General features: G+C 49.0%; 1 protein-coding gene across 11 annotated transcripts; it reads left to right on the top strand.

The window, feature by feature from the left end:
• The first annotated feature begins 1,931 nt into the window (after positions 1-1,931).
• On the top strand, positions 1,932-24,686 carry P2ry6 (pyrimidinergic receptor P2Y6). 11 transcript variants are annotated; one of them, XM_038333502.1, is made up of 5 exons: positions 1,932-2,073; positions 8,344-8,426; positions 19,108-19,195; positions 22,469-22,667; positions 23,103-24,686. In XM_038333502.1, exon 5 carries the CDS (start codon positions 23,137-23,139, stop codon positions 24,139-24,141), a length of 1,005 nt encoding a protein of 334 aa, XP_038189430.1. In that variant the 5' UTR covers positions 1,932-2,073; positions 8,344-8,426; positions 19,108-19,195; positions 22,469-22,667; positions 23,103-23,136; the 3' UTR covers positions 24,142-24,686. The 11 variants fall into 11 exon arrangements, with proteins under 11 accessions (XP_038189430.1, XP_038189413.1, XP_038189475.1 ...); XM_038333485.1 differs by having other exon boundaries at positions 18,519-19,195; XM_038333547.1 differs by lacking the exon at positions 8,344-8,426 and having other exon boundaries at positions 22,569-22,667.
• Positions 24,687-26,756: the final 2,070 nt, after the last annotated feature.

The following is a 26,756-nucleotide window of genomic DNA, read 5'->3' as shown; positions in this document are numbered from 1 at the left end:
CCTGCCAGTGGCACCAGCTTAGTTCCTGCTCTGTGTGGGCAAGAAAGAGTTCTCATCTATCGCTGTAGAGAGCACACTTCTAGACGGGGAAAATGTACCCAAGGAAGGTCAGCAGGGAGACATGAGTTTGAGCTGGCCGTGTTCATCAGGGATGGGAGCACCTGACTTAGAACAGATGATTCTGGCCAGAGAAGACATGTGAAAGGCCACTAAAGGTCTAAGGACAGTGGGGCTTTGACCCTTCCAGAGGAGGCCAGGACTGAACTGGCAAAGCCTACTTGGCCCTCTAAGCCTTCCTCCTTCTCTTGTGCATCTGCCTTTGTTACGGGGAAAGTCGAGGAGCCTGCTATCTTACAAATATCCCGTGACATCTGGGCTGCTCCCTGATTGTGGCCTGGGGTCCCAGGGCACACCAGAGTGAGGTGTGTGGGCAGCACAGGCAAGCACTCCACCCCACGCACTGTGAATCCACATGCTGACTGGCCCACACGTGTGTACCCAGCCCTCCTCCATATTGACTTCCATGTCCTCTCCCCCTTGGGAGCCTGGCCCTCAGATACTTTGGGGATGTGACCCTGCTCCCGGTATCCCTTTCAGGATATTCCCTTACCTTCTCACAGGGACAGAGGGATCTTCCTGTCAGTGGCCTCCTGATGTTTGGAGTGATGGCATCTTTTTCTCTGAAGACAACGTATTTCCCAGCAAGAGAACAGGCCTGTTCCAAGGTCTATTATCTTGGTCTGCACACTGCCTTTTTGTTGCTGTGATGACCACTCTTCATGGCAGCACCAAGATGCAAATGCTTCAGTTACCATCATCATCATTTGATTTGATTTGATTTGATTTGTTTGATATCTTGCAGACAGGAGAATCACAATCCAGAGAGGGACAGACACTTGTTGAGGTTATACCATGCTTGGGTTAGCAGGAAGGAGCCATCAGCCTCTGGAGCTTAGGAAATGAACTTAGTTTGAAGCCCAGGGGATGGGGCAGGCTGGGACCAGTCGTGTGGGGACTCATCTTCCTCTGCTGGTGCTAGGCTCTCTAGGCCTGGCACACAAATCAAAGCCTTGACATTTGGAACTGAAGCAGTCTGGCCTTAACTCCTCTCCTGCTCCGATCCTGTAGGGCAGGGCTTCCTCCAGACTGGGTGGGCTTTTCCAAAGAGAACTAGGAGGTAGCATGGGGAAAGGGAGATCTAGGGAGTCCTGGTGTGCCTGCCTGAGGCGCCCCTGGCTCTTTGCTTCACACTCTTCCCTACAGGACTCACCTCAGTCCCGAGCCCTGGCTTTGCCTTCCCCTCATCTTGATGCCACCAGAAAAGAGCAGGGGCATGGTACATGTGAACAAGAAGAGGAAGGAGAGAAGGAATAATCCTATTGGCAGGGAGGGGCTGCCCAGGCCAGTCAAGGACCCATTGCCTTCTCCTGGTCTTGGCCAAGCTCTAGTATGGACTGAGGCTGGGGATGGGGATATCTATCCTGGTGTTGCCCTTCATCCAAGCTACCCTCCCTCTGAGGATCCATCCATCCTAGTCCCTTGGGCGTGGTGTCTGGACCTGCATGGTTGCAGTCACAGACAATCGATTTGTTAATCTGGGGGTCTGAATCTCTCTTAATGGGCTGAGAAACCATGGTAATTGTTCCCTGTGGCAGTAATGAGCAGGAGCAAGTCTGTGCCCGAACTCAAGAGAGACTAGGAGCAGAGCTGATGTGTAGCTAGGAGCCTCCTTGTGTCCAGTCCTTCATCCTCCCAGCAACCCTTGGGCTGAAAGGATAGTCCAACAGTATACATTGCTTGGGGTGACTGGCTCCTAGCTGGGCAGTGGCCCAGTCAGCCTTGTGCCAGACACGTGAGCAAGATCTCCGGATTGAGTTCTGGTCCTGCCACTCAGAGCTCCCTGAGACAGTGTCACTTCCCTTCCTGGCAACAACAGTTTCCTCATCTGCCACCTCCCAGACTCCTGCAGTCTGTGGCACAGGATCTGCCCGGGGGCAGGGTCTGCTCCAGGAGTCCGGCTTACCCCAACTCTCATGAGTAGCAGGAGTTGCCGAAGCAGGGTGAATTTTCCAGGTAACGGTGCTTTCCTCCCCAGGGCTGGCCCCGTGAACACCACTGCAGCCCTGGCTGGTGTAGTGGCTGAGCAGGTGTGGGTGGGTGTGGGGGCCTCATTCCTTCTCATTTCCTCACCCAGGTCTGCCCAGAACTGAACTGTACACAGGACTCCAGTGGGGGAGACAGGGCCGTGGGGACCTTACTGTGCCTTGGCTGGGGCCGTGGGGAAATACTGAAACAGGATTTGGAGATTTGGAGCTGTAGAGTCTGAGTTTGAGTTCTGAATGTCACAAGACATTCTTCCTTCCTGAGCCTGAACTTCTTTTTTTGTTTGTTTGTTTTGTTTGTTTTTGATTTTGTTTTTTGAGACAAGGTTTCTCTGTGTAACAGCCCTAGTTGTCCTGGAACTTGCTTTGTAGACCAGGCTGGCCTTGAACTCACAGAGATCTACCTACCTCTACCTCCCGATTGTTGGGATTAAAGAATTGTGCCACCACCACCAGGTCTCTTGGCCTGAACTTCTTACTTGGGGCAATGTCTAACTGTGACTTCTAGTAGCTGAGTATTTAAAGACTGTTCTGTGCTAGATGGTGTAGCACAAGCCTTTAAGCCCAGCAGAGGCAGGCAACCTCTGTGAGTTCAAGACCAGCCTTTTCCACATAGTGCATCTCATATGAGTCCCAGGCCAGTAAGACTCTGTCTCAAAAAACAAGCAAACAAAACAAACAAAAAACCTGTTCTTTGTCAAATTCTAAAGAGTACAGAGGGTCCCTGGGAAGGGGCTGGATGGGGTTCTCAGAGCTCCGCAGGCGCCCTGGCAGGAACAAGCAAGAAGGGTGCCAAAACACAATGCAACCTGAAGCTGACCCGGCTGAGCAAACTGACTCCCTGAGTCCAGGCCTGACTTGTGATGGGGAGGAGAAGCAGTGAATGGGTGGGTCTGGGGAGTGGGGCTAAACCTTTCTGTTGACACTGGACTCTGCTAACCTGGATCCAGGGAAGGCAGACAGAGGCCCTGTGTTCAGTACTGGCCTCCTGAAGGTATATGGAATTCATACAACTCAGAGACTATTCTCCATCCCTCAGTATCAAATGAGATGAAAAGTGAAAGGCCCTTTGCAAGCTATGAAGTGCTATACTTTCTTCTTTTTGAGATAGTCGTACTGTGTTTCCCAGGCTAGCTTTAAACTTGACTCAGCCTTCCCGGTGCTGGGATTACAAGCATGTACCAAGATGCACCTTCAGTGGTGCATCTGCTCATGTGTGCAAGGTAAAGGTGTAAATGTGTAGTTTGTGAGCATGTGTGGAACATGTGTGACTGTACACAGTCGCCAGGCCTGCGGTGGGAGCTTCTCTACACTGCTGAGACACGTTTGGCTGGGGATGCGGTCAGCTTGCAGCAAAGCGTGCATGAAGCCCTGGGCATAGTGGTAAACAGTCAACATCCCACAACTCAGGATGTAGAACCACAAGGGTCACATATTCAAAGTTATCCTCAACTGTGTAAGGAGTTCGAGGCCAACCTGGAGAAATGAGACTCTATATTTTTTTCTTTTTTGATATTTTTTTACTATTTGTTAATTTCCTAGGAAGGGGGCAGGGACCACAGACTAGAAAGTAGCCCTAGCTGCTGTCTCTAGCTTGTCCCCTTGCCTCATTCTTAGACTGCTTCTACAGACTCCCCTGAGAGCTCCCTGCAGGTCATCTGCAGGGCTGGCAATCTGTCTGACTCCTCTGTGAGGTCCACCAGCCGCCACCTTCCCTCTGAGGCTCAGATATGACCAGGAGCCTCAATTGTCCCATTGAATCTTTGTGATATCCAATGTCTTCTGGCGGTGCTACTAGTATCCCATTTTACAGACAAGAAGATAGAGGTCTGTGGGGGAAATGCCTGTCTCAGGACTTGGGGATCCAGCTGGCTAGCAGTAATACTGGATTTCAACTCCTAACTCCAAAATTTAGTTTCATTGTTGCAGCCTGGTCAATCTTGGCTGTTTGGCTAAGTGAACAACAGAATGAAAGAGGAAATGACTCCTTTGACCCAAAGCTGGAAGTGTGGGACTGGGGGGGATGGCTCAGTGGTTAAATCATTTGCCAGACAAGTGTGAGGATGGGAATTCAGATCTCTAGAACCCAAGTAAGTGAAGTAGCCCCCTGTAATTCCGGAGCTCAAAGACTACAGCAGTGCCAGGCTGGCTGGCCAGGGTAGCTGTGCTAATGAGGCCTGGGCCCAGTGGAGCCCATGTCAGTGAATAAAGTGGAGAGCAACCGAGGAAGATTACAGACGCCAAATCTCAGGCTTCTGCGTGTTTGTGCAACACACAGCCATGTATCCCCACACATGTGAACATACATACACAAATATCATACATATATACACATGATAAAAATAGAAAGTGCCTGTTACTTTATTGAGTACCCAGCGATGGCAAGTGTCTCCATGAAGTGTGCACAGCCAGGATGAGCTGGAGCTTACAGAAACTGAAGCACCTTTCTGACTTCGGCAGGATGGCCATGCTGCAAAACCAACCTGGCTCCATAGTGAGCTCAAGACCAGCCTAGACTATCGAGTAAGTCCTTGTCTCAAAAACAAAGCAAAAATATTACTCGGATGAGTAAATTAATCAAGCTAAGGATAGAGGCACACATCTGTAATTCCAGCCCTTAGGAGGTGGAGGGAAGATCCGCCATTTGCAGAGTTCACATTCAGTTTGAATGACCTTGTTCAGACCTAGGGTCTGGGCTGAGTTTTCTCGTGTCTCTGGAGGAGGAAGGAACTGACAGAGTCTGTGACAGGCTCCCATTTGGGAAAGGGCCTGGGGCCTGTCACAACTCTTGTGGAACTAAGTCCATAGGGTGTGTCTGCATGACAGGCCCCCTCAGTGCCCCGTCCCTGGGCCATTTCCCCATTTGTCTTTGAAGCAGGTTTCTATTTCTGTCTGGGTGGACTGGCAGCCCAGAATCCGACTCTTCCGTTCTGACTGTTGGTGTCTAGTTAGTGCCCGAACCCTGACCTGGGCATGTGGGCATGGCGTGTTTACCTGCTTTCCCTGCTCAGTGCTGATCTGATGGTAATAGCTGTGTGGGAGGCAGGCCCTGTGCCAGGCATGTGTGACTACATCAGTGGCCTTTGTGCCCAGCCATGTGCTGGGTACCAGAGCCCCAGGAACTAAGAGACCCACTGTCCGCTTAAACACTCATAGGCTGGGGACAAGTGCAAGAAGTCTGCAGCGTGGACTGGTGAGACTGCTCACTGGGTAAAGACACTTCCTGCAGATCCTCACCTGAGTCCAATCCCTGGGACTCAGGAGGAGCGATGGCAGAAAGACAACCAGCTCCTGAAACTTGTCCTTTGGCTTCCAAATATATGCTGTGGCAAGTGTACATACACACACACACACACATACACATATACACACACATACGCATGTATGAACACATGCATACACACATGCACACACATACACACATGCGTGCACACATACACACAAACATACATGCATACATACACATATGCAAACATTTACACACATATACACACAAATATACATATGACATACAAACGTATACACACATGAACACATGCACGCATGCATGTGCACTCGTAGATAATAAATAAATAAGCGTAACGAACAACAACAAAGTCTGTAGCAGCTGAGCCAGGCATCCCATGACAGCACTGGTTTCCACGGCCTGGGATAGGGTAGGACTTTTCTGTGACACTGAAAGTAGCTTTCAATCCAGAGTGAGGGAAATGCTCTCTGTCATATCAGAGAAATAGGAGTCCTGGGGTCCTGAGTGCCCTGTGCCTCCTAAAGGCGGATGGCAGAGGTGCTAAGGGGCATTGGAGTCTAGGGGAAAGAGAAACAGCTGGGTAGGAATCCAGAATCTGCCAGTCATGTGGTTCTCATACACATTATTGTAACCCTTAGGATCTTAGTTTCTTCATCTGTAAAATGGGCTCCTAGGGCAGGCAAAATGAGAACATGTAATTAACATGACTTGCAAGTTCTTAGGAAGGGCATCCTGGAGGAGGATTGTCTCTGAGCAGAGCTGAAATCTGAGGCAAAACACGAGACTCCTAAGATATTAAAACCTAGGGCCAGTTCTGCTGCCTGCTGTGTTATGGTTTGGATCTTAAATGTTCAGACTCAGAAATCCCCCTGCCTCTACCTCCCCAGTGCTAGGATTAAAGGTGTGCACCATCAGTGCTGGCTTAAAATTTATTATTTTATGTGTATAAGTGGTTTTGCCCGCATGTTTATCTACAACTTGTGTGCAGCACCTGCAGAAGTCAGAAGAAGGCACTAGATCCTGAAACCGGAGTTACAGATGGTTGTGAGCCATCATGTGGGTGCTGGGAATTGAACCATGTCCTCTAGAACAACCAGTACTCTTAGCCCCTGAGCTATTTCTCTAGCCTAAGGAAGGGTTGCAAATATATATATATATATATGTATATATGTATATTTGCTATATATATAGTGTGTGTGCATGTGTGTGTGCGCGTGCGCGTGCGTGTGCGTGTGTGTGCAGGTACCTGAGGAGACAGAAGATAGCATTGAATCCCTCGGAGCTAAGGTTATGGGCAAGTTGTGAACACCCTGCTGAGGGTGTCTAAACCTGGGCCCTCTGTAAGAATGGCAAGCAGTCCTGGCTAGTGAGCCCTCTCTCCAGTCCCTCACTTTGTTTTGAGACTGCATCTCAGAAGCGTGTCTCAGGCCGTCCTCAAGCTGTGTCAGTTCTTGTGTCTCAGCATCTCGAGTGCTGCTACTATGGAGAGTTGCCACTGTGCCTGGTTTGTGGAGCTATTTTCACTTTTCTTGGTGTGTACCTGGAGTGGAACTCCTGCTTTATATGACAATTTTAGGTTAATTTTTGAGGAACTGTTTAATTGCATTCCTAAGAAGCATCACTGGGTTTCCTGGCAATTGATGTGAAAAACGAGAAGCAGCCTCCAAGAAGAGGATCATGATGGATCCTTAGAGAAGCTAACCTTTCAGGGGTGAGAGTCCCAGAAGGGCCATTGCATCATAAAAATAGGTTTCTTATGCCCCCCACACACTCCAAAGTTCTGATGCAAAGAGAATCAAGAACTTTGAGGGGCCTGTTTTTACCACATGTGTGTAGCCTGCTAGCCACATGCTAGCCTGCACCACTTTCATGAGTGCTGGCCAAAGACATAAAGCTGGTAGTTAAGGAACTTAGTTCCTCACAGCACAAGGGATGAGCAGAATATCAGTCCTTGGGCCAGCTCTTGAGCTGCCACAGACCAAGGCAAAGGTGGCCAAGTAATACCTGTGTGTATATGGGCTGGGGGGGACATGAAAGGAACCTGGAGCTTAGACATTGTGTCTTCTGTGATGGGCGGTCAGCATGCTTGAACTTTGTCTCAGAGGAAGACATCTTTCTTGTACCAGACGGTTGACAAACCTGACACTATCACTATCTTCCAATGCTGTTTCTCTGCTCATGAGCTCTGCCAAGCTCTGCTGAACCAACGGAAAACTGTCCCCAGTGCAGATGTGCTGGTCAGGGCATCCTTTCCTCCCTTCGTTTGTTTTGTTGTGAATTTGTTTAAAGCTATACACAAAAAAACTTATGTCATTAACTTTTTGTTTGATTTTATCTTGTTTTGAGACAGGGTCTCACAGTGTAGGCTCAGCTGGCTAAAATTTGTTACACAGATCAGGTTAGCCTTGAACCTGTGGTAACCCTTCAGTGACTTCCTGGTTCTGAGAGGCTATAGGCACAGGACAACACACCCAGCTTAACCTCTTTAAAAGAATTTTTTTAGATTGTATTATTGTTTTATGTGTGTGAGTGTTTTTGCTTGCATGTATGTAAATGCATCATATGTGCACCTGAAATCAGAAGAAGGTAGCAGATCCCATGGAACTGGAGTCATGGATGGTTGTGAGCTACCATGCGGGCTTTGAGAACTAAACCCAGGTCCTCTGCAAGAGCAGTTAGTGCTCTTACTGCTGAGTCATCTCTCCAGCCCATTTAACCCTTCCTGAGAGCATACAACTAAGTCATATTCAGCACATATACATTATTGTACAGTAACTGCCAACATCCCCAGAGCTGCAATACAAGCCTGAGGCCAGCCTCAGCCACACAGTGAGACCTGGTCTCAAGCACAAAATACTCTGGTTCCCCACTGACCCCCGGTCCCTGTACCACTGTTCTGTCTCTGAGTTTGTGGACTCTAAGTTCTTCCTGTAACTACAAGTGTCCATTGTTTTACTTGGCACAATATGTTCACAGTCATCCATGTTATTACAGGTCATTCTCAGAACTTCCTCCCTCTTTAAGACTTTGGTTTGGATTCTAGAGGTGGAATTGCTAGACAATCTGCTAATCCTGAGGTATGCATTTATTTATTTTAAGAAACTTTCGTACTGTTTTTTTTTTCACTGTGGCCGTACCATTTTACATTTGTGCAAGTAATGGGAATCCAGATTTCTCCATCTCCTCATAAATATCAAATGGTATTTTCTAGTTTGTGGTTGGGGATTTTTAAAAAAGTATTTATTTGTTTTTGTTTATTTATTTATTTATCTGTCGTGTGTGTGTGTGTGTGTGTGTGTGTGTTCACACTGGTGAGTGTATAAGTGGAGGTGATCATGAGCCACAGCGCACACACACACACTCTCTGGAATAAGTTCCCTCCTTCCACTCTGTTTTGGAGGCAGCCTCTCTTGTTTCCACTGCCGCGCTACATAGAAATGACCTTCCAGCCATTTTCCTGCCTCTACTCCTATCTTCATAGAAGTGCCAGGCCACAGAAGCATGCCAGCACATCTGGCTTTATATATGCATTCAAGGAACAAACACTTTTACTGAGGGAGCCATCTCCCTGGTGCTCATCCCCTCTTCAGTGGTAACCCTTGTCCTGGGAGCCTCTTGGCTTTGATTCACGTTCCTCTGATGATTAGTGAGGTAGGGTATCCGTTCAGTTCTTACTAACCACTTGCAGATCTTCTTTGGAGAAATATTCATTCAGTTCTTCACTGAGTTTGGATTTTTTTGTTTTGGTTTGTTCTTTTGTGTGTGTATGTGGTTTGTTTTTGTGTTTTGAGACAAGGTCTCTTCATGTACCCTTGGCTGGCCTGTTATTTGTTCTGCAGACCAAGCTAGCCTTGAACCTGTATTAACTCCTAACCAGACAAGATTTTCAAATACCATCTCTCATTTTGCAGAGCTTTCTACTCTGATGACAATGTTTCTTTTTGCACAAAGATCTTAAGTTTTTTTTAAAGATTTATTTACTATGTATACAGTGTTCTGTCTGCAGGCCAAAAGAGGGCACCAGATCTCATTAGGAATGGTTGTGAGCTACCATGTGGGAACTGGAAATTAAACTCAGAACCTCTGGAAGAGCAGCCGATGCTCTTAACTGCTGAGTCATCTCTCCAGCCCAAGATTTCTAGTTTTGATGAAATTAATGAATCCCATTTCATTGTCATCACCTGTGCATTTAGTGTCAGAGTGGCAAGGGCTGGTTTAATAGAACAGTTTGTCAGCTCACGTAAAAAAGGTTTGGGTCTGCCACATTCTCTTTTTCTGTTCTCCCTCCTATCTTCGCGGTGTTTCTACACGCTCACTCAAGTTCTTCCCCGAAGCACCACGTTGTCGCCATTCTCACGATGGCCTAGGAGAAAAGAGAGAAGTCTTCCAAGCTAGGCACATAAAAATTCTTGAGGCACAGTCTAATTGGTTACCTCCGCAGCCATCACAGGTGAGTGGTTTGGAGGGTGGCTCTGATTGTTCAGCTCTGGGTCAAGTGGAGTAAGATTACCACTAAGTAGGAAGAGCCCCTAAACAGGCAGAAGGTACGTAGGAAGCTGATGGGCATCCTAGGTTGGTCAGGGAACTCTGCTTCAGAGGACAACCCTCATGTTGGTCTTTCCATGGATACAGGGAGATTCCTTCTAGTTGGTTCTGAAGACTCCCTGGAGAAGGCAGCTCTTATGGAGATCTGTAAATGATAGAAAGGGTGAGCCCAGGGCTGCTTTCTCCGCCATCTCAGGCCTCCATAGCACAGCCATGGTGATGTGAACTCTCGAGTTCATACTCAATAGCCATTCCTCTGTGTGTCTTGTGTCTCATCCCGAGGAGATAACGAGCAGTCCTATCTCACAGCGTCTTATGAAGCTGGAATGGTTACGCAAAAGTTCCAATCATCTGTCTCATGCTTATCTCTAGTTTCTGCCTTTTTTACCCATAGTTGCCAGTATACTGCCTGGCTTCTCCTGCTCTGCTCACCACCTTCAGGGCCCTCTGCCCTCTGTTTACACTGCCTGAAGTACCCTTGGCCTCCTGATTCACTTAGCTGTTTCCCTGCTACTTGCTCCTTGGTGAGGCTTCCCTGCCTGCAGAACCCCTTGCTGCTTAAGTTTCCCACTGTCTGCTTACAGTAAAGGGCAGTGTTCCTGTCCACACTGAACTCCAGAGGGCAGGACCTGGTTGCCCTGTCAATGCATTTGCTTTCAGTGGGAGCCTGCCAGCCACCAGTATGAGAAGAGTGCAGGCTAGGGACAGAAACACACTGGCCACCCATGGAACAAGGCAAGCACAGCTGGTCCCAGGGTTTGGGGATGTTGCCTGCGTGTGAGAGACAGGGTGGGTGGGTGCTAAGAAAAGAAGTCAGCAGCCTGGATTATGTGGAACTTGACTCTGGGAAGTTAGAGGACAGGGAAGACAGTGAAGATGTCAGGGTTTTGCTGAGCCAGGTCTGCTGGTTTGTGAAAGAGGATGAGCTGACAAGTGAAAACACAGAGGACAAGCAGAGCCTGGGGGCTGCTGCAGAGCAGGGCCCAATGCTCCCAACAAGAAAAAGGCAACAGACATGCTCCAGTCTATTAGCCTCTTCTTGGTAGGATGGAAGGACTTTTTTTTTAAGTGTCTTGTGTATCCAGGCTGGACTCAGTCTCACTGTGTAGCTGACTCTGGATGTGTGTCACCATGCATGGTTTATGCAGTGCTAAAGTTTGAACCCAGGACTTCAAGAATGTAAGATAAATGCTTTACCAACCGAGCCGATCCCAAACTAAATAGTAACTATCTTCCTCGTGTCATTCCCTAGATTCTCTCTGTCCCTTCCCCACCCCGCTTAGGGTCCAGATCAAACGAAGACTCAGGGACTTGGTCAAATTTGTAGGCTCCAAGACAAGCCGGGAGGGTGGGGAGATGCAGGACCAGGACACCAAAAGCTGGTACTGTTGATGATATCACCACACTCCAACTCCGACTGACTGGGTGTGACCCTGAGCTCCACCACCCAAGAAGAAATCAGACCAGGTCTACAGTACTCTGGAACAGATGGCCCAAGGTTCTTTCTTGTTTTTCCCTGTCCAGCCTGCCATTGCAGAGACAAAGCTTATCATGGAAGGGAAGAGCTTCTCGGGAGCCATGCTGAATGACAGAGTCAGGCAGGGGCCAGAGGCTTTTACCATTTGAACTCTGCCCTGCCCCAGCTGAATGTCTTTGGGGTTCATGAGCCAGCTGCCCTCACACCCACCCCCAACAAGCAGATGACTGTGATGTCCCAGAACCAAATGCCTCTCTTCCCTTGGTCTCAGTTTCCTCTCCTGCAAAAGTGGGTGCAACACAAACAAATGAATTCTAAGGGCATCCCTCTGCTCTCACAGACGGATGACCTACATGGGCCTCAAGGGGATCAAGTACTGGAACCTTCCAAATTCCCAGAAACCTGAGTCAGTACCTTGCTTTTCCTGGAGCAGGGAGATAGACCAAAGCAGTGGGAGTGGGGATGGGACACAGAGGTGCAAAGGTCCCTCCAGGTCCACTGAGGGCTCCTCCAGAGGGTACCATAGAGCCACCTAGTCCCAGAGTCCTGCTAGTCCTGCTGCCTTCTTTCTTTCTTTTATTTTTCTGTTTTTGTTCGTCTGTTTGTTTGTTTTTCAAGACAGGGTTTCTCTGTAAAACCTTGGTTGTCCTGGAACTCATAATGTAGACCAAAATGGCCTCAAACTCACAGCGATTCACCTACCTCCTGAGTGGTGGGATTAAAGTCATGTGCCATCATGCCCACCCAGCCCAGTCTCCTCTTTCTAAAGTTCCCATGCCCCTCCTATAAGGTCCAGGCAAGGGCTAGGCCTTTTCCAGAAGCCACGGAGCGGTGCTCCTCAGCTGGCCCCACATCAGCTTCACCTGCAGCTTCTGCACCCCACACCCCTCCAGGGTTGTCAGGTCATTCTGGAGAGTTCTTTAGGAGCGCCTTAGTCTCATCTTGACTCATCTAGGGGACTGGGAGCTTGCTGTCTCTCCTCACTGTGCCCTGTGCTTGACCATGGGGGTGTGAGCAGTGGGTGCAGGCAGGAAGTGTTGGATTCATTCACAAGCATGACTATGAAGGAGGAAGAAGCACACACAGCTGGAAAGACAAGTGAGGTCAACGGAGAAGCTTTGTTGAGATGAAGTGCAGGCTGAGGGTAAGGAACCAGCATCAGGGAGCTAAAGAGTGGAAGGGTACAATGTAGGGGGGTGGGAGAAGAGGGAGGGGGAAGAGCAGATGGTTCATTAGGTGGCAGGAAGTTGAAGCTGGCTTATCTGAGGGCTTCTGGGATCAAAGGTGTAGAAGTGAGAAAAGAGATTAAGTAGAGGGGAGTGAGTTCATGACAGATCAGGCAAAAGGTTTAAGAGTCAGCACGGGGGAGACAGCGGGACCCTCATGTCCTCCAGCCATGCTTAGCAAGGTGTGAGGCTGAACCGTCCTAATGGTGTCATGCTAAGGGATAGTGACTTTACTAGCTGTGTACATGTAGGTCTGGGTCCTGGAGTGGGGTGCAGGTGGCATAGAGAGTTTGGGGTGCTACTGCACCAGGGGCTGGATCAGGGGCCAGACAGAAGCAGCTCCAGGAATAGCCTGTACACACACCATCTCTGCTGATCCTGGTCCCCCAAACCACATACCGCAAGCTCTCCACACAAAGTTCAAGCCAAGTTCCCTGCACCTCCCAGAAGATTTCTGTTCCTCGTGCCAGTGTACACGTACTTGAGCCACGCCTGGAATTCAGTTCTCCAACAAGTACTACTGCACACCTACTACATGTCCGGCACTGTCCCAAAGGAAGGGCGAAAGCCTGGCAATAACATCCCGGTGGAGGAGGCAAATCAAATCAATCTACAAATAACTCGAACAGTTGTTCACAGATGTAAGTGCAGCATAGTAACGTCCACCTGAAATCCAAGCACTTTAAGAACTAAGACAGGAGGATCACCATGAGTTCCAGATCAGTTTGGGCTACAGAGTAAGACCCTGCTTTAAAAACACAAAAAATAGTGTATAGCTCAGTCAGGAAAGTGTTTATCTACGAATCCCTGGGTTCATTCTCAGACTGCATGAGCTAGGTGTGGTGGCACACACCTGGGAGGTGGAGGCAGGAGGATGAGAAGTTCAAAATCATCTTCAGCTACATAGTGAATCTGAGGTTAGCCTGGACTATAAGACTGCCTGTCTCAAAAAAAGGACAGGCAGTGAGGGCAGACACCTTTAATCCCAGCACTTGACTTGAGAGGCAGAAGCAGGCAGATCTCTGTGAGTTCAAGGTCAGCCTGGTCTACAGAGCGAGTTCCAGGACAGCCAGGGCTACACAGAGAAAACCTGTCTCAAAAAAACAAAAAAAAAAGGAAAGAAAGAAAGGAAGGAAGAAAGAAAGAGAAGAAAAGGAAGGAAGGAAGGAAGGAAGGAAGGAAGGAAGAAAGGAAGGAAGAAAGGAAAGAAGGAAGGAAGGAAGGAAGGAAGGAAAGAAGGAAGAGGATGTGGTAAAGAGGGATTGCTGATGACATGGCCCCCAAGCTTACCTAAGGTCAGTCTCCTAGACACGCATACTAGGAGAGAACTGACTGACTCTTCCGAGTTGTGTTCTGACATTAAAAAGCACACATATAAATGAGTAAATGTAGTAATAAAAATCTAAAGGTACTGAGAAGAAAAATATAACAGATTGGGGAAATCCCTCACATATGGAGGAGGTTGTGATTTTAGCTAGAGTGGCAGAAGAGAACCTCCCAGGGACAGTGTGTCCTTTGAGTGACACTTGAGTCACCAAACAGCCTCCCCCATTTCACACTGAGTCAGGTTTGATACCCTCCTAATATCCCTCCCAGCCCAGCCTCAGACACCTACAAACCCCTCTTCCACCTCCATGGGTTGGCCTCGGGTCCACAAGGTTCACAGCGGAGGTCGAGAGCTGTGTGACAGAAGGAACTGCCTACCTCTCTGGTGCTTGGACTCCAAGTATGTACCACACTTGACCACAAGATTTGTTTTGACGTTTTCCTGTCAACATAGTGTGTGGCCCAGGACACACTATGAGTTCGGAACCCAGTAGTAGCAATGAGGAGCTGCTGACAAATGGTCTTGGCGCGAGCTCCCCAGGGTGTCTCAGGTCCCAGACACAGGCAGTGCTGGAGATAACTGGTAACTTAGCAGCATAGTTCAGGTAGCTTCGTTCTCAACAGCGAGCATTCTCTACATAGCCTGTGGTAACCGGGGAGAGGAATAAGCTCCACGTCAAGGGGCGTATGCAAACAGGGGCCAGACAAGTCACTGGGGAGGCTTCAGGGGTCTCCTCTTGGGGGAGAAGAGGGGTTCTCAGATGATCTTAAGACCTGTCTGACCCAGCAAATCCAGAATACAGAGTCTGGCACTGACCCCTGGTTCTGGGGTCAGAGGACGTCTTGTCTCTGTCAGGTGGGATCAGGCTTCAGGAGATGCGAGGGTCTAAGACAGGACTCTGCTTCTCATGAGAAGAGAGGGGTCCTCTGAGGATCCCTCTGACCTAGCCTTACACACAGAACCTTGCATGGAACCAGGTACCTTTGAGCCTCGGTGTCTTGTCTCTGAAATGGGCAATAGACAGTGTGTGTGCACAGGCTGTGGAATTAGGCAGGCTAGAAGTAAACTCCTGTGGCCATTCCCCTAGCCCCCGGAGTATATGTCATCAGTGAAGATGGCTCAGTGTGTAAAGGTGATGGCCACCAAGCAACCTGAGCTCAATCTCATGTGGTGGAAGGAGAAATCTGACCTGTGGTATGCACACACACACACACACACACACACACACACACACGGTAATTGATTGAACCCAATGGCATCGAGGATGGAGCCCTGTGGCATATCTTCATGGACAGGATTCACTCATCCAGGATCCTCCAGTATTTCCAGGGAGCTGGAGACCTAAAAGCAAAGCAGTTCTTGTGTCCAGTATCTCACAAAGTAGGAGGGAGGAAGTTAGTCTTTCTGATCCAGACCCGTGGCCCTGACTCTTAACCTCCATTGTTTTAACCTATTCCCGGGAAATGGTGCCACAAGGGGTCTATTGTGTACACTGACAAACTCCTGAGCACTTTGGTTTCAGGTTTCTGGTAGGGAAATGTCACCTCTCTTCCCAGCACAGACTCTATCATTACTCAAATCTGCATCCAGCTCCCAACTGGCCACTGAGTCACTGTCACCTTGGACAAGCCATCAGCTTGTCTAAGCCTCGTCATCACTGTGACAAAATCAGAGAAACAATCACTTAAGGATTCATTTTGGTTCATGATTTCCAAGCTTGCTCTCTCTTGGCCTGCAGCAATGCAGAAACGTTATAGCAAAGGGCATGGTGGAACAAAGCCGCTCCACTGTGGTGGCCAGCAGGTAGAGAGGGAGAAGAGGAGGAGGAGAACAAGGCATGTACTTTAACGTCTCACCCTCTTAACCCACTTCCTCCAACCTGTCCCTACCTACCCATCCAACGGGAACCGTGCGAGAGCCAATTCATAGAGGTCAATGCCCGCAGCATCCAGGCACCAGTCCAGTGTTACCAGCTGGGGACAAAGCTTTTAACACAAGGTTTTGTAGGGCGACAACACATCCAGACAACAGCTACCTGACTCCTTATCTGCAAAGTGGGACCAGTATAGCCATCCCATGTAAGATCCTGGTACCAGAGTCCTTATCCCAGTTCTGGCTTCCATTGAACAGTCATGAGATTAGCAGTATCAGGGACGATGGGGACCCAAGGATGTAAAGTGACCTTTCTAGAACATAAGCAGGTGGAGCCCAAATGGGTTCTGCTGTTCCACCAGAAGCTACTGAGGTGACTGTGGTCACTCTGAGAACTGCCACCGTGCTCCACCAGACAGTTCCTCTGCCCCACCTGCCCTGCTGTTCTAGTTTCCCAGGCAGAGATGATGGGATTCTGGACAAAACTCTGTGAGAGAAGGTGGAGACCTTACTGCAGGTCATAACTACAAACAAGATGGTGATTTAAAAATATATTTTTAAAGCAAAGTGGTGGTGACTTACGACTTTAATCCCAAAACTAAAGAGGCAGAGGCAGGCAATCTTTGTGAGTTTAAAGCCATCCTGGTCTACGAAATGAGTTCCAGGACAACCAGGATTGGTGCACAGAGAAAACCTGTCCAGAAACACACACACACATTATTTTTTCCTTCCACGGGGTTTCTCTGTAGCTTTGGAGCCTATCTTGAAATTAGCTCTTGTAGACCAGGCTGGCCTCGAACTTATAAAGATCCACCTGCCTCTGCCCTCCGAGTGCTGGGATTAAAGGCGTACGCCAGCACTGCCAGGCCACACACATTTTAACTATATGTATAGATATGTGCAAGTGAGTGTGGGTGCCTGCAGATGTCAGAGTATCAGACTCCAGAGAGTTATAGACAGTTGTGAGCACTTGACTTGAAGGCTGCGAACCAAACTTTGATCCTCTGAAAGAACAGTATAAGCTCTTAACCACTAAGCCATCTCTCCAATCCCTTCTTTTCTCTTTCTCTCTCTCTCTCTCTCTCTCTCTCTCTCTCTCTCTCTCTTTCTTTCGTTCTTCCGTTCTTCCTTTCTTTCTTTTTGAGATAAAAATTTCATGTATGCCAGGCTGGCTTTGAACTCACATAGCTGAGGATGACCTTTGACTTCGGGTCTTCCAGCTCCCGTGCCCAGCGCCTGTGCTGTCCCGCACTGTGAACTGGAGCCAGGGTTTGGTGAACGAACATTAAGCGAGCACTCTACTGACAGCTACATCTCCAGCTCTTCTTTCTAATTTGCTACGTAGCTGAGGATGACCTTGAACTCCTAATACCCCTGACTCTACTTCCCAACTCTAAGGATTTCAGGCCTGCACCACCACACCTAGTTTTGGATGGTTGATGTCAAAGGACAGAAACCCAGGTCTAGTGGACTGAGGCAAAACAAGAATTGATTGGCTTGTACCACTACAGTCCAGTAGGAGGCTAAAGCCTTCAGCATAGCTGGATCCAGAAGTCCCATGGTGCTCTCTGTCCTTACTCCACCACCCTTGGATTTTGACAGCCTGCTCCTCGTGGTTGTATCTCCAGGACACAGCATCATGCCTGGCACACAATCCAGGCAGCAGTGGCAACTCCAGCCTCACTCCTCCCAGCTTTGCAAGCCTGACAAAACCTCTCTCATTCTCAACCATTGGTCAGAACTCCAGTCTGGACTTCCAAGAGCCCAGCAGGAAGTCCCACCATCCCTGAGGTGGTCACAGGGCCCAATGATCCCACTCCTCTCACATGGGCAGGTCATGTTCCCACATCCTCAAGGCTCTGAAATGATCTTTTCCAGGTTCACCCGCAGGGCAGGCCAAGTGCTAGGCCTGAGCCCTCTCTTCCACCACCACCGGAAGCCTGGTTCCTGGGGCTCTATGCTCTGCAGTCCTCAGAGCTGAGCAGCAGGCCCTCACTGGGTCCACAGTGAAAGGAAGGGATGGCAGAGCCTGTGGTCCCAGAAGGAGGGTTATGGAATTTCTACCCAAGGAAACAAAGGAAGAGGCCCCAGTCCCAGGCTGCAGCTGCTTCTTCATACTCAAAATGAGCTTTCAGTTCCACTTGGTCCCGGCTCCACAGAGGGGAAAAGGGAAGTAAAAAGAGAGAAGAGAAAGCAGATGCCTGTCCCCCTGCTGCCTTGTGCTGGCTTTGCCAACTGTAGCCTGGTGGGACCAGAACTGTCCTAATGGGGATTCTGTCCCCTACCTACTGTCCCCCAGGCACCAGGGACTGGCATAAGGAACCGACCTCAGTCTGTCTGGAGGTGGGTTCCAGGGTACTCAGGCTGGGTGCCACACAGGGTCAGGGCTGTGTGGTACCTGGAATAGAGGGTGTAACCCTGTAAGGAAGGAAACACAGCTACCGTAAGTTTCTCAGGCTCAGAGGGGTTGGATAGGAGGCCCTAAGCCACACAGCAGGCTGGGTCTTAGCCTGACTCAGAAGAAGGAAGCCAAGTCTTAACCCCACCATCCTGCACCTTTGCTGCTAAATTCACAAGGCTGGGATACAGCAAGGGGGTTTCCCAGCGTGACTTCCCAGCAGGCAGGGATTCCAAGTTTGGAAGCCACATCTCAGGTCCAGCGGGAGCAGGGAATGTTAGTAGGTGGTGACTAAGGCTTCCAGCTCCTGCCTCTGTCCCACAGGCTTCCTTGTCCCTCCAGACACGGAGGATCAGTCAAAGGGCGTCCTGCGACTCCGGGATCTAAAAGTACCAAGAGCGCTGAGTCAGTTCTTCCTGGCGTCTGCACTCAGTTGACGGTGCTGCAGAACCGACCTCATAGTTGTGATCTGGACTAAGAAAAGGAAGCAAGTAGAGGTTGTCCCTCGGTGGGGTGAGGGCTGCAGTGTTTTTGCTGGTGGTTTACCCAGGTACCTGGAGTAGAGATGGGCAGAAGATGCCTGGCATCATAGCGATACTCCTGGCTGGACATGCAAGTGGCTGCTGTGAGCTGCATTGAGAGGGTGAGGTTCAGACAGAGGCCTGAGCTTGCTGAGGTGGATAAATAAGAGGAAATCTGAGGAGGGCCAGAGGAACGGGGCTTGCTCAGCACAGGCCTGACAGGAGGCCCCTGCAGCACGGGCACTAGTCTTGTCCTCGTCAGCTGTCCACTAGCGCCATCTCATGGCTTCAGGCTCTTATTGCAGGAACCATCTCAGTCCCGGCAGGAGCCACAGCTTTTAGAAGTATTAACCCATGCTTTGCTCCAGGGCCAGCACCCCATCTTCCCTTAGGTCTTCAAAGTTGCCTCAACCCTGACTGACCCTGGGCCACAGGAGACTGTTCTGGGAACACCACAAGGAGCTAACTACTGGGAAGAAGGTAAGATTGCCGAGCCTGCTTGGATCTCCTGGCACACACCCAAATAAACTGTAGGTGCCCAATTTATACACAGCTGGCCAAGTTTTTACCTGCAGTTCAACCTTGATCTTTCTTTGGTTCAAAATTTTGGCTCTCCCTTGGTTCTCCAGTCCTGTAAAGTAGGCTTGGGGTAAGCTTCTGCATGGATGGCTTTCTAAATGTCCCTTCTACAAGTGACAGAGTAAGAAGAGTCCTTGTCTATGGTATTTCATCATACAGGTGGCAACTGTCACATTGTAGCCAGCAGCTGAGAGAGGCAGTGGGAGCAGAGGACCAGCTTGGATCCATTACCTGAACTGCCCTCCTAACCAAAACCCATCTTCAGGCCACCCTCCCTGAAGAACTGAAAGATCTCTCATCCTTTCTCTCATCCTCCCGTTGTAACAGCAGCTCCAAAGCCTCATTTCTGTGCCCGTCTCCACACCCACTCTCATGCGCCTGGGTTTTTGTACTGTGACTGTTAATAGGGATGTGTGCGGGGAGTTGATGACATACAGTAGGTGCTTAATAAAGGCTTGTGGCAAAGGGGCATGTGGGAAGGGAAGCATGAGAAGCAGCTGGGTAAGGAAGGACCTTACCAGTGGATTGCCATCTCGAGAGAGGTGCAGACAGGATGTTAGTAGATGACCTACCAAATGGATGGAAAATGGAGGATGGGTCCAGGATACAGGATCAGAGAAGTGAATGGATTCCTGGTGGCTCAGGTGTTACAGCTAAGGGAAAGACTGGGAACTGTCATAACACATTTAACAGATAAGAACACTGAGGGAGAGCTGGGTCTGTGAGGCTGGGTCCCTTTGTGCCCTCCTCTCATGGTTGGACAGAGTTCTGGGAAGGATGCCTTTTTTCAGCTGTTTCTGCCAGGCTAAGGTGTGGGAGTGGCAGGGAGGTGCCCCCCCAAGGGCTATTTCAGTCAGAGCCAGCAGGGTCAGGGAGCAGAGGAAGCTGTGCAAAGTGATGCCAGAGATGCTACAGTGTGGCTGAGGACAGGAACAAGGGCAGCCCGTGTCTGAGTATCCTTTGCCCCAGCACATTGGTACCATGGACCCAAGATGGTGATGGAATGCTGCTTGTGAGTCTGTGTCGTGAGCAAATGGGCCAGTGCTGGGTGGGACAGGCATGGCTGGACACCTTGGCCACCTGGGTGGGTTCTGTTCAGCTGGGAACTCAAAAGGAGGGCCGAGATGAGACGGCCCTGAGCTTCAGAGGTGGACTAGGGCACACTGTGAAAGATCAGCACAGATGAACAGGCCAGCGATGGTGCAGTGTTGGGAACAGTGTGATGAGTGAGGAAGAGCAGGAATGAGAGGGATGTGGAGAGGACTTGGGGATCTTCGGACAAAGCCAGAGGGCTATACAAATTAGGTGTTTCCTCGAGAGCAGAGGAACCTATTGCAGGCAGCATAGCTGGATTCCGGAAAGAAGCTGTGATTTGATAGTCTAGGCCTTAGGGCCCAAGAACAAATGACAGATATGATAGCCAAAGTCAGTTACCACTCACAGTTGGGGTCAAAGGATCCCTCCCTCTCTTCACCCCCTGCAGGGGTGGGAACACTCAGCTCTTGGTCCTTCCCAGGGGATGAAGTCCTAGAAGGACCAGTGTCTCCGGAGGCTGGAGAAACAAGAGGCCACTACAGTTTCATCCATGTGAGACCAAAACTCTCTCTGGCAGTGTGGTCAGAGAGCCACCGGCCTCCCTAAGGAAACTGCACAAATGCACAGGAAACTGCAACAAATGCACTGTGAAACATTGGGTCATCTGAGCCATCTGTTCCTACTGGAGATTTTTCAGGGGGTCTTCCTTGATCAAACCTTATTTTTCTTAACCCAGAATGAATCCATAGACTCTCACTTCCTGTGGAAACAAAAGCAAAATCTCTTCTCCAAAGTAACATATCTATTGACTTAAATTTTGAAGTCAAGGCATTTTCAAAATATGTAGGTTGGATTAATCCAGCAGCAATAATAATCAAATGTCTTTTAGCAGCTGCTGCTCCTTCCTCAAAAGTCAATCAATTCAAAGACAACACAGTAATATACAGTACCCAGATTCTCTGTGTATTTTCAGTCTTTATATGGAAGCTAAGCTAGGGAGGATGGGAGCTGGGAACACTAGTTTTTCTCTTGAACCAAGGTAGCTAGGTTTGGGTTCCAATTCCTAGAACTGAAATTTCAATCCCAGCTCTGGTTTGGGCTCATGGCTAGAAAACCTCAGGCAAATGGCTTCTTTGTAAATTTGTGCCCTAAAATGTTGGATGCCAAATGAAGCACGTTTAATAACTCAGGGTCAGAAATGGGCTCAACTTGAAGATCTGAAAAGCAAAACAGCCAACTATTGGCTCTTACCTCAACCTCAGTCTGAAATGGCTATCCTTCTTCCAGGAATCTCAGAATAAGACTGTGTGTTGAGAGCTCTTTCCTTCTGTTACATATTCTTCTCCAGGGCTGGGATTAAAGGCGTGCACCACTGGGATTAAAGGCACGCACTGCCCAGTTTCTATGGCAACTAGTAGCTATAGGGATTAAAGGTGTGTGTCATTATGGCTACTGAGATTAAAGATGTGTGTTACCATAACCTGGTCCGTAAGGCCGACCAGTGGGACTGTTTTACTCTCAGATCTTCAGGTAGTATTTATTTATTAAAATACAATTGAAAAGCCACTACATACGGAAACATTCTCCTGGGAAAGCTTTTTATTTATTTATTTGTAACATTTACATCTAGTTTCCATCTCTGTAATGCTGGGTCAGCATGATTCCTGATTGGTTTCCCTCTGAAAACTGGAGTTTCCCTCTGGCCACCAGGAACCACCTTTGCTTGTTTTTTTTTTTTTAATGCCTTTTGTGTGTCTTGCCTGCTTGAATGTCTTTGTGAGGGTGTCAGAGCCCCTGGAACTGGAGTTACAGACAGCTATGAGCCGTAATGTGGGTGTCAGGAGTTGAACCTGGATCGTCTAGAAGAGCAAGCAGTCAGTGCTCTTAACTGCTGAACCATCTGCATGTATGCCTGTGTATGTTCATTCATGTGTGTGCAAATAACACAGGTATTGGCTTCTTTGAAGCTGGAATTACAGACAGTGTGAGCCTCCTGGCTTGGGTACTAGAGCAGCAGGGAACAACCCGAGCTGCTCTAGCCTCTGCCCCACACTCATCCACACAACCCCACTCCCATCCACTAAAGTCGACTGGAAGGCAGTTTCCCGGATCACCTGAGTCACCTCTCCTGTTTTACAGATGAGCTGTGACCGAAAGAACACGGGTTTTGAAGGTAGCATTCAGGCTGGCATCATTGGCGTTTTCCTCAGTGAGCTCTCTGTGTGTGCACTGTCCACAGGAGTAAACTAAGAGCCACCAGAGCTTTCTGTCCTGGACCTAGTGGAGAAACACCAAACCTGGTACTTCCTCATAAAGGTCTTCCATCTGCATGAGACAGGTACATACCATTACCACAGTTCTACCCCCAGAGGTCTCGGACGTCTTCTAACTCAATGACAACATTCTTATTCCTCCAACAGTAAGAGTGGGGAGGTAAATCCCCACTCCAAGGTCACAGCTGTGATTGGAACTCAAGCCCACCAATCCCCACACACAGAGAGAAGAGACAATTGACTAGGGTTGTGAGAGATGAAGAACTTCACTAGGAACACTGAGGGAAATGAAATACTAGAGAAACGAAATGACTTTGATTTCTCTCAGGCTTGAGCTTCATTGGAATACACATTTCCATAGGAATTCTGTATGGATCTTTATGGGGCAATGAGCCTTAAGAGGAGACAAAGTTAAGGACTTAGTTGTTCAGATATCTCAAGGCATAGTGCCAAGTGAGTTAGTGAGCATGCCACTGAGAGGGTGTGTTTTACTTCCCCAGATACTCCAAGCATAGGAAAAGCAGTTGGGCAGTAATGGAGCGGGACAATGGCACCATCCAGGCACCAGGCTTGCCGCCCACTACGTGTGTCTACCGTGAGGATTTCAAGCAACTGCTGCTACCCCCGGTATACTCAGTGGTGCTGGTGGTCGGCCTGCCCCTGAACATCTGTGTCATCGCTCAGATCTGCGCATCCCGTCAGACCCTGACCCGCTCAGCTGTGTACACCCTGAACTTGGCACTGGCAGACCTGCTGTATGCCTGCTCACTGCCCCTTCTTATCTATAACTACGCCAGAGGGGACCACTGGCCCTTCGGAGACCTGGCCTGCCGCCTCGTGCGCTTTCTCTTCTATGCCAACCTACATGGTAGCATCCTGTTCCTCACCTGCATTAGCTTCCAGCGCTACCTGGGTATCTGCCACCCCCTGGCCCCCTGGCACAAGCGTGGCGGCCGCCGTGCTGCCTGGGTGGTATGTGGAGCTGTGTGGCTGGCTGTGATAGCTCAGTGCCTGCCCACCGCAGTCTTTGCTGCCACGGGCATCCAACGCAACCGCACTGTCTGCTACGACCTGAGCCCACCCATTCTGTCCACCCGCTACCTGCCCTATGGCATGGCTCTCACGGTCATCGGCTTCTTGCTGCCCTTCACAGCCTTACTGGCCTGCTACTGTTGCATGGCCCGCCGTCTGTGCCGCCAGGATGGCCTAGTAGGACTTGTGGCCCAAGAGCGGCGCAGCAAGGCAGCCCGTATGGCTGTGGTGGTGGCGGCTGTCTTCGCCATCAGTTTCCTTCCTTTCCACATCACCAAGACAGCTTACTTGGCGGTGCGGTCAACACCCGGTGTCTCTTGCCCTGTACTGGAGACATTTGCAGCTGCCTACAAAGGCACCCGGCCCTTTGCCAGCGCCAACAGTGTACTGGACCCTGTCCTCTTTTACTTCACACAGCAGAAGTTCCGGCGGCAGCCACATGAGCTCCTACAGAAGCTCACAGTCAAGTGGCAGCGGCAGAGTATGAGGCCCCAGGGCAAGCCCTGAGGCATGGCAGCTGTGTATTTGCCGTGGGGGCCATGGTGCCAGAAGCTTCCCCCACAAGCCCAAATTATACAGAGAAGTAAAACTTGGTTCAACCGGCCTGGATCCAGCCCTAAAGAAGTTCTACATCAACCACAAAGCTAAGACACCCGTATTTCAGGGGCTGGTCAGTTCATGCTTCTTATCCCAGAACTCAGGATGTTATGACTGGAGGAAAGCTCCAGGCCAGCCTGATACATGGGGAAACCCTGCCTCAGACAATCCAGAGTTGGGGCTATAGTTCAGTAGCACATGCCTAGAGTGTGCTAGCCCCTGGGTTCAATCCCTAACACTGCAAAATTCAATAAGGGTCTTTTCCCCCCAACCCTTCTTGTTTACAAGGTGAAGGGGAAGGCTGGGGCATGATCATGAACATAAAGGCAAGGTCTTGATCCCTGGGACCCACTTCTTATAAGGAGTGAGAATCTGGGGGAGGCTCGTGTTCCCATTCATTTGCCAAAACTTTTGCATAAGAGAGATAAATAAATATAATTTTGTTGGTTTTGTTATTTTGCTTTTGTTTTTAGGCCATGCCCTACCCCCCAGTAAAAATGAACCCTTTAGTCAGATTTCATCACCCCACAGACAAAGGCAAAACAGTGATTTAATTGAAACAGGGTTTAAGACATAGGCTGGAACCTGCAGGGAACGAAGAACTATGGTGTAGTGCGGGGTAAGCAGGCCTGCTTTTCATCCTGCCCGGATCCTACATGGCTAGCTTTACACCCGAAATAACAACACACAAACTGTATTCATTTAAACACTGCCTGGCCCATTAGTTTCAGCCTCTTACTCACATCTTGACTAACCCATATCTAATAACCTGTGTAGCACCACGAAGTGGTGGCTTACTGGGAAGGTCTGACCTGGTGGCTGGCTCCATGGCATCTGTTCCACTGAGAAGAGGCATGGCAATTACCCGAGGCATCTGCCTCACTTCCCTTCTTCCCAGCATTCTGTTCTGTCTACTCCACCCACCTATGTTCTAACCTATCAGGTCAAGCAGTTTCTTTATTAATTAACCAATGAAATCATCAGATAGATAGAAGACAAACCTACATCACTATGGGTTGGAAATACCCAAGAGGCAACCTCCAGATGGCTGATGACCTGCAAGTGTCAACCCAGTGTGGTTTGATGCTTAGGGGAAGTACATACATTTCATATAACAGAAAATCCAGATCACCCAAAACCACGCAGGGCTATTCCATCCTGGCTTTCATGGTACCTCCTAATGTCACAAGCACCTTTGTCCATGAACTCAGAGTTACATTGGAGTTCACTGATACTGCCAATATCTGAATATCCATTAAGACAATGAATACAATACACTATCAATACACTAGAATATCAATACACTAAAATGGCTTACACATCTAGAATTAATTTTAGCAACATGCAGCACTTAAACCTTAGCAGTATTATTATTTTTTTTTTTTTTGGTTTTTCGGGACAGGGTTTCTCTGTGGCTTTGGAGCCTGTCCTGGAACTAGCTCTTGTAGACCAGGCTGGCCTTGAACTCACAGAGATCCGCCTGCCTCTGCCTCCCGAGTGCTGGGATTAAAGGTGTGGGCCACCACCGCCCGGCTGACCAGATTCTTTCTATGAAGTTATGAAGAACTAAAGTGGGGCACAATGGTTCACAGTATATGCCAGCTCAGGCTACCTAGTTAGCTGGAGGTGAGCCTGGACTATGACACTTTGTTTCTTTGCATTTTTTTCAATTTTTAAAATCATATTTTATTTATTTTGTGTGTGGTGGTCAGAAGACAACTTTAGGAGTTGGTTTTCTTCTAACTCAGAAGTCAGGCTTGGCAACAGTGCCTTTACCCATGGACCCCACGCGCATTTCAAAAATCTAAAGCAGTTACAGAAGTCTATAATCCTAGTTACTTGAGGGGCTGAGGCCAAAGGATTGAGATCAAGACCTGACTAGGTTACAGAATGAGTTCGGAGCCAGCTTGAGTAACTTACTAGAACCCTGTCTCAAAAAGGGGGAGAAGACATGTGCCGGGGATATAGTTCAGTGGTATAGAACTTGTATAGTATGACTGAGGTTCAGGGTCCAATCCTAGCAACACATACATACATTCAGAGAGAGAGACAGAGACAGAGAGATACACACAGAGAGACATTTACACACACACACACAGAGACATTTACACACACACACACACAGAGAAAGAGAGAGAGAGAGAGAGAGAGAGAGAGAGAGAGAGAGAGACACTATGAATGCTGATTAGCACAGATCTTAGATGGTCCGAGGCTGTCCCTCAGTGGTGGGACACAGGAATGAGACAAAGTTACTATAAAGACCCTGGCTATTTTGTTTTTTGGTAAGAGTCAACCGAGCAACTGATGAGAAAGTAAACTGAACAAGAGATGCAAACTAATAAATCCTATCCACTCTAGGTCTAATATGGGGGTACAGGTAGTGTCTGAGAGATCGTTTAGCTTTGGAAAGGAGTCTGAAGCCAGCTCTCCCCTTCAGGTAGCTCCTTTCCAAGGTTCATCCTGCAGATGACCTTGGCCATGCAGCCTTTCCATACTGATTTTTCCCAAGGACTTCTACAGCTCTG

The sequence above is a fragment of the Arvicola amphibius genome, chromosome 1, assembly GCF_903992535.2.
Source record: "Arvicola amphibius chromosome 1, mArvAmp1.2, whole genome shotgun sequence".
NCBI classification, from domain to species: Eukaryota; Metazoa; Chordata; class Mammalia; order Rodentia; family Cricetidae; genus Arvicola; species Arvicola amphibius.
This window is presented reverse-complemented; position numbering and strand designations above follow the sequence as displayed.